This window comes from Ptychodera flava, chromosome 22 (assembly GCF_041260155.1).
Source record: "Ptychodera flava strain L36383 chromosome 22, AS_Pfla_20210202, whole genome shotgun sequence".
Classification (NCBI taxonomy): Eukaryota; Metazoa; Hemichordata; class Enteropneusta; family Ptychoderidae; genus Ptychodera; species Ptychodera flava.
In genome coordinates, this window is record NC_091949.1 from 31324463 (window position 1) to 31336704 (window position 12242).

General features: G+C 36.7%; 1 protein-coding gene across 2 annotated transcripts in view; it reads left to right on the forward strand.

Moving 5' to 3' along the window:
• Positions 1–11787, forward strand: part of LOC139123186 (uncharacterized) — a 57612-nt gene extending 45825 nt beyond the window's left edge. The window contains exons 13-24 of one of the 2 annotated variants that reach the window (XM_070689283.1): positions 610–918; positions 1498–1632; positions 2649–2943; positions 3432–3538; positions 3979–4142; positions 5602–5697; positions 5954–6059; positions 6950–7022; positions 7767–7824; positions 8606–8676; positions 9192–9267; positions 9742–11787. In XM_070689283.1, the coding sequence (XP_070545384.1) occupies positions 610–918; positions 1498–1632; positions 2649–2943; positions 3432–3538; positions 3979–4142; positions 5602–5697; positions 5954–6059; positions 6950–7022; positions 7767–7824; positions 8606–8676; positions 9192–9267; positions 9742–9987 (1736 nt within the window). In that variant the 3' untranslated portion in view covers positions 9988–11787. The remainder of the gene's footprint in view (positions 1–609; positions 919–1497; positions 1633–2648; positions 2944–3431; positions 3539–3978; positions 4143–5601; positions 5698–5953; positions 6060–6949; positions 7023–7766; positions 7825–8605; positions 8677–9191; positions 9268–9741) is intronic. The other variant, XM_070689284.1, reaches the window with a different exon arrangement.
• The last annotated feature ends 455 nt before the right edge of the window (positions 11788–12242 follow it).

A 12242-nucleotide genomic window follows, 5' to 3' on the forward strand; every position in this document is an offset into this window, starting at 1 on the left:
AATAAAGCTATGATCGTTTAAGGTATTAGCAATATTTCACAGGTGCACGCATCATTTCATTTTTCCAAATTCAGAAATGATCTTTTTGGAAGGAGGATTTGCTGTTTGTCATGAACAGGCAGAAATGTGTAAGGTAATGCTACGACGTTTCTCACTGGAAGAGAGTGCGCCAGCTATGCTTCTCTTTGTGACTTAATGGCGCAAGGTTATCCGAATGTCAAATGATTAACTCGATCGTTGATGCTCGGAAAGACCTGGATCTTAAAGACATTTCCTACTCACTGATTTTCACAATAGCAGTGTAACACATCACAAACGTAGCTTTCAAAACAAACCATATACATTCACTTGGTATCGTCATATTCAAAGCAATTAGGCCAAAATTCCATAATGAGTCAAATGTAATATATAAAATTGTCAAAAGATTGTACTTTGCAACTTCATATATCATGAGCATCCAATTTTCTGTCATGCCTGCCCCTACCCATGTTTTTGAGTCAGATCCTAAACAATTTCACAACACAATACTTTTATCATCTGAAAAAAAATTCTTAAAATATAAACACGATTGTATGCAATTACTAATATCAATTTTCTATTTGATTTCAGAGGCGTCTTTTAAGTCTATGAACTGGTCGACAATGCCAAACGTCATGCTAGCATTTGAAGAACACAGCTTACGCTTTTTGCCGGGTTACAACGATAAAATTTTCCACCGATCTTCAAAAGAAGAGTGTGCGACACGTTGCCTGAAGGAATCTAGCTTTATATGCCAGACATTTGAATTTATCACCTCAACAAGGAAATGTATTATAAGCCGTGACAGTCACAGAGAATTGTCTCTGCAGTTAGATGATGGCACAGGATCACAAACAAATTACTACATTAGGCGAAATGTGAAGACGAAAGGTAATGTATGTATGTATGTATGTATGTATGTATGTATGTAGGTAGGTAGGTAAGGCGTACTACTTGTGAACTGATAACACGTCGACAAAAATATATTGTCTGACATCACACACGAACGTAGAAAAGACTGTGGTCATATGCATAAACAGATGAATAGAACCAACAGCACAGAATTACGTATATGCGGATGTTTATTAATGCTGCTGTTTTCAAATGTACATAGATTTTGATCTATTTATAGACTTACCGGCTAACATATGTCACGGAGTGAGTTGTTTTGGATACAGAGACATGGCTGGTAATTAAAAACAGACCAGCTTTAATCATTGATTCAGAGACAAGACTTGAAAATGCAAAGAAAATGCGATTTCGATTTCAGAGTCACAACTTACAAGATATAGATAGACTCGTTTTCTATTTAGACAGGCTTGGAAACTGTACAACCATGTGAATTCGTACAGACGGATGTACACTGTACATACCACATACGTACGTGAGTGCGTGCTTGAGAGAATTAATGATGCATGCACGAACTGTAATCATGCGAAATTTAAAAGCAGACTTTCTCCTTGCTTGACAAATGATTAGATGACAACAACAACTGCCCAGATGAGCACCGAGAGTGTGGTTCGGGAGAATGCATATACCAATATGCAATATGTGATACCATACAAAACTGTGCCGACAATAGCGACGAGGCTGATTGTGCGACTACAGCCAAAGGTAGGGAGTATGTAATCATCATGAATGTAAACTACTTCCAGAGGAAGAAATCGAATATTCCTTTAATCGTTCTTGCGTTTGATCTGTTCAATTACCTTGAATGTAGAGTTCATATTCAAAGCAAACAATAACCATTTTGAATGTATAAGATATTTTACAACTTGCATAAATCTCAACACATGTAAGCAAATTTTTCACAATTTAAAATGAATATGGAATGCCTAGCTCTGCGAAGTATATCGACATCGTTATATAAGTTGACACGACAGCATCACTTTCTAGTTTTAGTCTGTATCATACTGTCCAGGTAGGAACTACGGCTGTTTATATACAATAAAGAGCCTACATACTTCAACAACTACCTTGTCAGACAAACATTCAATTGAACATTGCTTTCAGTAAAGCCAGGCGGTAGAAAATGTTTTGACAAAGTGTAAGGACAAATTTTTCCTTCAAGTTTTAGCACTCCAGCCCATTTCTCAGATCGACCCGTTCATATTTTTCGTCACGGTACCAGCCATTGTTTTTTTTAAAACCGAAAATGTTATTTTCCCCCAAAGAGTTAACACAGGGATGACAGACGTTTTGAATTTCAAATATTGATAAGTGTTAAATAATTTTTCTCTATTACCAAACTTTGCACGGTGACCTCTGATTGTCTTATATGATTTGGTGAGAGGATGATTGAAAGTTTCATGGAAGAAACGTTGTGCAAAAGTTTAAGTCTTTGGCGTTCGAGGCACATACTACATTAAAGTGGTCTTTTGTCATGCCATATTCAAACAGGGCATTCTGAAAACACTATTTGAAAACTTTGTATCGCTAATTGAGTATTTCTGCGCGTAATAAATTATTTTGTTTACTATAACCCAAACGTTTTCCTGTTATCTGGAAGCATTTAGCTCTGATGACAACCTTATATGCCAAGCAGAGGTATATACATGCAGCCATTTTGCAATAGCCAACGTGAATACTACCAGTGCCAAGATCACCTTTTTCTTTTCAATTGTACTCAGGTGAAAACATTACCTACCGAACTGTTACCGAGCAGTTTTTAGACATTAACGGTGTCACTCCTGAGATGTTGAGTGAATTTGAAAATGGTTACTACAAGGACAATGGTTTCAGTGGCGTTGTCAAGGGAGAGGTCCCTCCGGACTGGTATGGTTTCAAAACGTTCAGTTCGACTCCTGATTATAGCGATCTGCGAAGCGTTTTAAAGTTGACGGGGGAAGAAATCGCAAAATATGGTCACCAAGCGGAAGATTTCATACTGCAGTGTACATATGACGAAAAGACATGCAGTCATAGGTAAATATGTTAGTTATTTGAATTTTACTTCCGTGTTCCCCAAGCAACTTGGGCAAAGAAGTGTTACGTAGTTCCAGACTGCGTTCAAAATAAAGAAAAAGAAAATTATATACCAAAGAGTTGTATTTCACAGGAAACTAAGTTATCTTCGACTCAAAGTTGGTCAATTAAATTATTCCTTTTTCCATAAGTTATATGTCGCGTTCTACTCTTTCAAATTAAAACGCATTTGATGTTTTAATGGTGACCCCAGTCAAAAACTTGAACCAAATCTGGAGGGCACGACATGTTTGATAGTTGAACTTCCAAATGTCTTTAAGTGGATTACTGAGACATCTTCATATTAAATCTTGACGTCGCCATTACGAATTAAATGCCTGTAAATTTTCATGAAAGCGTATAGTTTGTGAAATCAGAGCAGTGACCCTAGTGAGTATTTTCAATTCCAATCATGAACGTATTATGGTACTCATTATCATCGTTTACAGTGACTTTTCAACGTTCCAAGACGACCACTACGGCAACTGTTTCAGATTCAACCACGGTCGAAGTGGCACTGTGATACGAGATGCTAACCGACAGGGGGCGCTGTATGGTGAGTAGTGTTTTCTTTATGTATACATGGATGCAAAAGGTAATTGCGGATCTGGATGTGAGAAATTAACTACATTCAGTTTTCAGATTTACGTCTGATAATCAGCAAGACTAATGCCGGCGTGACAGCTCTTGTATAATCAAAATAGAGTCCAAGTTGTCGATGAGCACAAATATTCAGTGAATTATCAATTCTGTATCTATACACCATGGGATATTATCTGTCTTTTTCTTCACTGTCTTAGTTTTGTTCACCTATTCTTGAGTGCAGGGACATATCCAAACTTTTTAAGAGATTAAGAGAGCAACTATTGACTGCATGTCGTTTGAGTAACAATTGCCAGGTATTGACCACGATACCTTCTTCTTGTGCTTTATCGTGACATCAATAGCACTGAGGAGAGTAAAATGTACCGTTTTGTGCGTTCATCTCTTCCACAGGTTTGAGACTGACATTGTTTCTGGAACAAAACGAATACATAAGTATTTATGGACGCAATGCCGGTGCCAGGGTGAATATAAATCCTCTTAACGCCAGCGTGCTTCCTCAAGATGAAGGAATAACCATAATGCCTGGTACAGTTACTTCCATCGGAATAAGACAGGTGAGATGGATTCTTGCACGGTCAAAGAACTTCATACGCTCCACTCGTGTTTCACCTTTGTCTATCAGGAGCGGTTGCGACTTTTGTCCATAAAAGCTGTTCGACGAAAACCCCAAACTGACTGAGCTGAAGGTCAATCAGGAGGGTATATAAAAACCGTATACAGGGAAACCTGTATCCAGTACCCAAGGGTTACACGTACATAATCTATTTAAAATACATCAATGCAATTTATCCATTTATTTTAATAAATGCCAGAAGGAATATAAGCGTAGATTAAAATGTACTGGCCTTTTGAGTAACTAATGTCAAAAATACCCGCACTGTAATTATGTCATTGGGTAACAACGAATTTCAAAATCCCTTGCTTGCTCCCTGTTACAAAAAATGAAATTGTAAATTGTATATAAGGCCGTGCCAGGAGCGTTTAAGGCCAAAGCCATCATTGCTTTCCTCTACAACCGCATTAGTAGGAACTTTCCACATCAAACCTCCATATTAAAATCTTCGAAAGGCTCGGAACAGGCCAGAATATCTGCATTACGGGAAATAACTGACAAGCTTGCTAACAGGCTGTCTTTGTGTTTAAATATTTGTTACATATCCTGTACATGTAATTAAACACAACATGAAAGTCTGAACGGACTCGAGAATAAGGAAAACATTATAATCGATTTTTTTCAAGCATATGTAGAAGTACCATGTGAAATGTTCCGTATCTAGAGTATAGCAGAATCCCTTGTGAAGGATTCTTAAGTTATTCAGTAGAATCCATGAGAATTTCCATCATCATCCAACACAGGGAATCCAGCACTTGAATACAAATGGATTCCCTCAGAATTCCAAAGAATTTTGGTAGAATCCAAAATAGAATCCTGCATAATCCTTGAGCAGTCAGCTCTTTTCAAATGGCAAAGTGAAAGGTTAACACGATTGGAACTAATCTTGGATAATTAGATGGTGAAATAAGGTCGATTTAATCTGCAAATGTTATCTCATCTTCGTTTCTTTTTACATTACATACTTGTAATCCTTGAGGAGTCAGCTCTTTTCAAGTGATAAAGTGAAAGGTAACCTTTTGCTTAACCTGTCTTGACTTTCAGATTGACTTGTCTCGTCATACGTTGTATTCGGCTAACTGATTCACCCCATCCATCCACCTATCTTTATATCTATGTATACAGCCATCCAAAGATAGATAGATCGATAGATAGATAAGTACATAATACATGTAGATAGACAGACAGACACATACATAGATACATAGATACATATATACATAGATACATAGATACATAGATACATAGATACATACATACATACATACATACATACATACATACATACATACATACATACATACATACATACATACATACATACATACATACAACAGAATGATGTCAATACTCGATGTTTTTCTAATGCATTGTTAGTTTTCAAATACTTCACTCAACAGAAACATACTTTTCGGAGAACTGAACCGTATGGAAAGTGTACGGATGGAACAAACACTGATAATTTGTTCGGGCACAACCGTGTCTACAGCGTGTTGGTAGGTATTGAAGTGTTTGCTAACCTAAAGCGGTCTTTACCCATTTTCAAGGTATATGAAAGTCCTGACAATATAGCCATTCTTCGAAGTACTGTTGCCTTCTCTCCGAAGATACAGGCAATGGAATTTTAAGCGATTGTCTGAAAATTTGTGTCATCCCATTACAAAAATACGCACTTTCGAGAACCTATGAAAAGCAGATATCGTAACCCTACCGATATTCATCTTCCGAGAACTAATTCCAATATTTTTACAGGCTTGCCAGAAGACATGTGTTCAACGCCAAATGCTGAAGTACTGTAAATGTGTAGACTCGTTTATTATGGGAGAACCACAGTGTCTTATCACAAACACCACACAAGGTACGAATAATTATCAAAATTAATTGGTTACTTTAAGATAAAACATGTTATCGGCAAGCATACATATGTACGTTCGGCAACCGGAGCCTAAATCATAATGGGTCATTCCATGGACGAAGCTGGGGTTAAAATTAAACTTTCCAGAGTAAAAATTCGCACAAATTAAAATTAAGCATATACGTCTGCAGGTATTGCAATACATATTTTGAATGCATTCCATGGTTTCGTTTCGAAACAAATTCAAGTTATCAGCCTTTCAATGTTAAGATGATATTGGTTCTAGTCAAAATGTGCCTTGTGGTTCCTTCGTGAGTTTCAAATGATTCCTATATCCTACTGTACACAAAAACACACAGGATGTTGTTGGAACAGCTTGTTATTGTAGATAACACTGGCTTGCTAATTCATAAACATGCTCAATGCCTTACATTGAGGGTCTCCATATTGAAAAAATGGCGTTCATGAAGAGGACATTTGTTATTGAAGTTTGCAGGGTTTTCAGAGGTTTCTCTTCCAACATTTTGTGAGAGCAAGTGGACTCTCTGGGATTATCTCGATTTTCATAATTGTTCGATGGGGTCACAGCCTTCTCCAGTCTTTTCCAAAGTGCAGTTCCTCACGAAAAGGAAATTGATGACACTATTAAAGATCGGAATATCGAAGTATGACAAAAACATTCCTTGCAAAAGCACTGTATTCGGAGCAAAAGTAATGCCCAGAGCTAAAGATAAAACAATTACGAAGCAAACTCAGCCCTGACAGAGTATCGCCATAATCGCTGTCTTATTTATGCAATATCGATTCAATTGTGTTTAAATTAAATATAAGACCTACCTCCTTGGAGCATTGAATAACAACCTAAACATTTTGCTTTTCACTCCTTTTGACAGATATCTGTAGACAATTCATTAGATATCTGTTTCAAACACAGAAACTGGACTGTGATTGCCTGATTCCGTGCAAGTAAGTTTTACTTAGCCCCTGCATGTCTAAAAAGTATAAATGGATCTTAGATGTGCAATAATTAGTAGTCCTTTCTCGCATTGTAAAATGGTCTACTTTAATTTTTTAAATGTTTTTTCATACTCCTAAGAGTTGCCTGGCTTCTTTACTGTCAGATTTATTGGCACGAGCTATTCGGTATCTAGAATTGTCTTGGTGTTGATATCGTGTTTGCGTTCTAGGTGTTCTGATTAATAATAATGCTTACAGTTCAGCCAATACAAGGAATACATTTTGTCTTCGGCCAGCTCTAACAATTCCAGTGTTGCATTAGTAGGCATATTCGTTGCAGAAGAATTCGTCTTACTATGTGACGCCGATAGAGAGACAATTCACCTGAACCTTACCTACATTTGAATGGCCCCTACCCTTTTTTGAAGAGTATTCCATACTGTCAACATAAGGATATCGGCCATTTCGAACTTCAAACGAAGGTAATGTTGAGGTGATTTGTTATCGGATGAATTACTACCATCAATTCTGACAAAGAAAATCTTGATTAAAACTTCATTTACTTTACGAGGTTCAAAATAGCTCCGGACAAGCAGCATACTATCAAAGAATTGCGAAAATATGCGGGAGTCCAAAAAGTGTGTGTCTCCGAAGTGCATTGTGATGTAGATAGGAAAACAAAATAATGTTACAAACAGTATTTTTCAACAACTTTACCACCTCAGTAATCATAGACACATTCTATTTTTACAGGGAACAGTATTATGACAAGACTATTTCACAGTCTCTTTGGCCGGCGACTGTCCATTTGGTAATATCTTATTGTAACTTCCTTCTGTAAACAAACCTTTTTATGATTTCTGATATCTTTCTCGAGTTTAGCAGAGTGGTTGACATAAAAACAGTTTTACTAATTGTTTGTGAAATAGAAGTCTAATTCTTAGGGAAAAGTCTTTCAGATTTAAACAGTCTCACAGAAAACATGTTGAGGATCCCTGAGTTGTGTTAGAATAGTATCGTTCGAGTCATAGGGCGTTATTTCTTGTCTTTCTCATTATGACAGTTACCAACAAAAGTCTCGCTGAATGTTTCAGATGAAAGAGCATATTTTTCCTTTTGTGCATGGATTGGATTCTTCATGTGTATTGTTATTTTCAACATGATATATATTAAATTCAAACTTCTTTTTAAATTGTAGGAATGTATTTCTAACTTAAATCTCTATTACCTTAAGGTCTCAGGACAGTACAAGACTTGATCTGCTCACAATAGCATATCTCATCCAATTCTATGCTGCCGTTCTCATTTTACACTGTATGTCTCCTTTTTTTAAATCATTAATTATGCAAATGAGCATGAAATATGTAAGCCACACTCACCAAACACTAATCAGTTGTTGCCATTCTCAAACGGAGTCTATGTATTAGATTTGATTTGATCTGATAAGCCGTTTTTGAAATATCGGACACACATACAGACAGACAGACAGACAAACATCGCCGCGACATTAGCTTACGTGTTCACACACGTGAGCTAAAATGTAGTCTCTTTTACAAACAGACTGTACAGTATGCTATAGTTTGTTTTCACAGGAGTATTTGTTGAAGACTATACATTCTATCAGCCCTAAGACTAAAGATATCAACGACGCCCACTCAGTCAGGTAATTATTTCGTTTGTATTGTATACCGAGAGCAAGGGAGACAAACTTATTCCAATGAACATCGTTGCCATTTCTCTTTTAGTGGTTCTCTGGTCATTTGTCGAGATAACATCTATCAAACCAGAGAAGAGGGTCGTATGCAGATTACCAATTCGCCGAAACAAAGCGAAATAGAAATGTTTTCAGATATTATGGCAAATTCTAAAAGCTAAAAAAACAAAATGTCTAGACTGCCATGAATACCCGTGCTAACCAAAAAACCCAACTGATATATTATCACGATTTTTCCCCCAAATCATAAATTTTAATGTAATGAATAGGGTTGAATAGAACATTATAGGTTTCTCTCGAGATCACCAATTACTATAATTCCGGAAAGTTCTATTCATGTTAACGTTCGTCAAGGTCAAACTCGATGCGGAAGTTCTCTTAGTGGTATTCGGCACGTAAAGCTTTGAGCAAGAAACATAATAAGGATTGTTGGATGCTTATGTTAGACTTTTCCTATCCATCAGCCTAAATCTTGCCCAGCTTGAAGTTTACTTTGAACAGCTGACGATTGAGAGTACAACCGAGTTGCCTGCGTATGGGGTAAGAATAATGTTGTTGTGTTTGAATGTCAATTATTAGTTTATTAAAAAGATTACTAAGACTAAGACGAAAGGACTAAAAACGATAGGAAGGAAAGGAGGAAAGCAGTAAATAAAAGAGCTTGACCACATCTCTGCTTTATGTTTCTATTGTTTTTCTGTCTTAAACATTTTTTTATCCTGACTTTAATGTCTAATATGAGAATCTATCCCAAACGTTTTCTTCAGTAAACATATTTCCCACACTACATTTATAAATGGTACTGGTTTTTTGAGAATTTCTGTCAGTCTTGTCAAACTTCAGAAATCGGAACGATTTCAACACTCGCGTAAAGTGAAATAGTTAACCTTATCCCGATAAAGAAAATGTAAACGATAGTGTTTTTTTCTGAAAATATACCTTGAACAATTAAAGATAATCTTGTTTGCATTAAAATCCTGTTTATATTCACTTTTTCAAAATATATCGTTGCAGACGGAAGATTTCCTTAGCGATATTGGTGGAACTCTAGGACTGTACATCGGACTCTCTGTAATCACGGTAGCTGAGTTCATCGAACTTGTGGTTTCAGTCATAGGTTACATCTACTGTGGCAAGAGAGACATGAACTCACAGGGCGAATCCGAGAACAAAGAAACGAAAGAGCACTTTTCTGGAGCAGTCGCATTCCCTGGCTTCAGAAGTTTTGATGCTATCAATGATAGGAATACTGCAACATGAAGTGATGAATTTATAAATGTACTCTCACTGGAGTTTCCTTGTAAGATACTGTTTTGCTACTATGTAAATGTCGTTCCATCCCTCGAATATAAACTTCGGGATGTATCTTGGGAAATAGGAATTGCCAAAAATGACCATATCATGTTATGAAAAATTGTTTTCGGCATAGTCACTTTTTAAAATATAATCTTATGGCATTGAACATGGAACAGTCTGAATTTTCTGAAGAAAGCTATGCATGCTCTCACAGATAAACCGATATTAGTAAAATAAGGATAATCTCGGCCCAAATATGATGATCCATCCTGTACTACCAACGGTAATTCCAATTTTGATGAGTACTTATCGTTTGGTTTATAACTTGGTTAACCTTTTAAGGATCCCACAGCCAGCCTTTCGTTTTTTCATATTTGATGTGACAGCATAACACTGATAGGCTAAATATTCGTGCTACTTACTTTAAATAACTGGATGAAAGCAAATACATTATTTCTTTCGTTTTCGTCATTTTGCCTAATGCCAGTCAGCTCATCGTTGTAAGGTTAGTCCTTCGTTTGACTTTGAATCCTCGTAAAACGGTACAGTCGAACGAGTAAATCTCCTGGGCAGAATAAATATTTCCCGTCATTGTGATGACGTATAGCACGATTTCGTGTAACTCTTGATCTTCAAGGTTTTAAACTTTATTTGAAAGGGTAGATCTGTTAAAAATTCGTACACCTTGTTAGACCCTTCGGCCCACTTCTGAAGGCACACTCAGTTAAAATAGCCAATAGGCAATACGTCGTTTTATGGTTGCAGATTTTTTCTATATGCGCCCGGGGTATGGAATAAGCTTCCGCCAGAAATCCGGTGTGTAATAATTTTGATGTTTTTAAATCTCATGTACAAAAGCGTCTTTTTAGAGAAAGCATTTGATGTAATTGTTAACCATGCTATTGTCAGTGTATAAATGTGTAAGTCCTTTATAATGCGTTGAGATGTCATTTTACATAGGTTGTTTTTAAGAAATAATATTCTTATTTATCGTACAAGTCATCTTGTCAACTTTACAAAGTTTCTGAATCTATCTAAGCTCACCATATCCCTATAATACGGTGTATTACATATCTGACCACCCATAAATCAAAAACTGTTTCCAGACGAAAGAACACTTAACCTGTATAATATGAGGTTATCCCACGATATCAGCGCTTGGTTGGGACGTATTGCCACGAGTGAGGGTGCGAGCCGCATCACACGAGTCGAAGACGAGTGTGATGCGGCGCGCACCCTCACTCGTGGCAATACGTCCCAACCAAGCGCTGATATCGTGGGATAACCGATTTATCATATGCCCATGACCGTATATTTATGTAAAAGATAATTAAAAATAAAGAAATTTTATTAGTTTTTGGCAGTCTTTCGAAGGGACTATGTTTTTATATTCTGCCGCTGGTCTGAGCGCATTGATATATAATTGTTTACAACAGCTGATCAAGTCGTCGATCGCATCGTGTCGAGTGTATACAGTCTAAACAGGATTATTTCAGCGCAATTTACCGCAGTTCAGAAAAGGAATGGAGCCAATTTACTTATTCTGGTCACCGTCCCGGTGTTCTGGTGGATAATTATTACACGGACAATATTGTAAGTTTGAATTCACTTTAATAACTCTTGCTGAAACATGGCTGACGTGAACAGGAACGACGCAGTAGCGCGAAATACAACAGATTGTAAACATCAACTTTTAATTTTTTACAACAACCTGTCCTGTAACTCTCTTTGGATCTGAAATAAAGGAACGTTGAATTCATATGTACTAGTAATATGTTTCGTTTTCTATTGGTAAATTTGATGGAAGTGAAAAAGATGGATTTGATCGTTAAATTGCAAGATGAACATCAAAACGTCAAAATCGGAAATAAACAACAATTGATGACGTGTAACGTGCCGTATCAGACTAATGTTTTACGTTCCACGTCACGACGCGTCAGAGGAGACGCTGATACGGCCATGGGTATATGATAAAAAAGCTGTATTGATGCTTTCATCCTTGGAAACTTCATAACGAAATTTCTCGTAATATATGTAAATTTAGTACATAAAATCCTTCCATTTCTATCTGACATCTTGGTCCCGAATCAATCCATCATTTTTTTCAACGACATCATATTAGATTGTTTAGGCAGTTTAAAGTTAGAATTTTCATAAAATCGTTGTCTCTCGTCAGCTAAGATGGCCAATTTGTTCATCTGTCACGTCTCTGAGCCAAT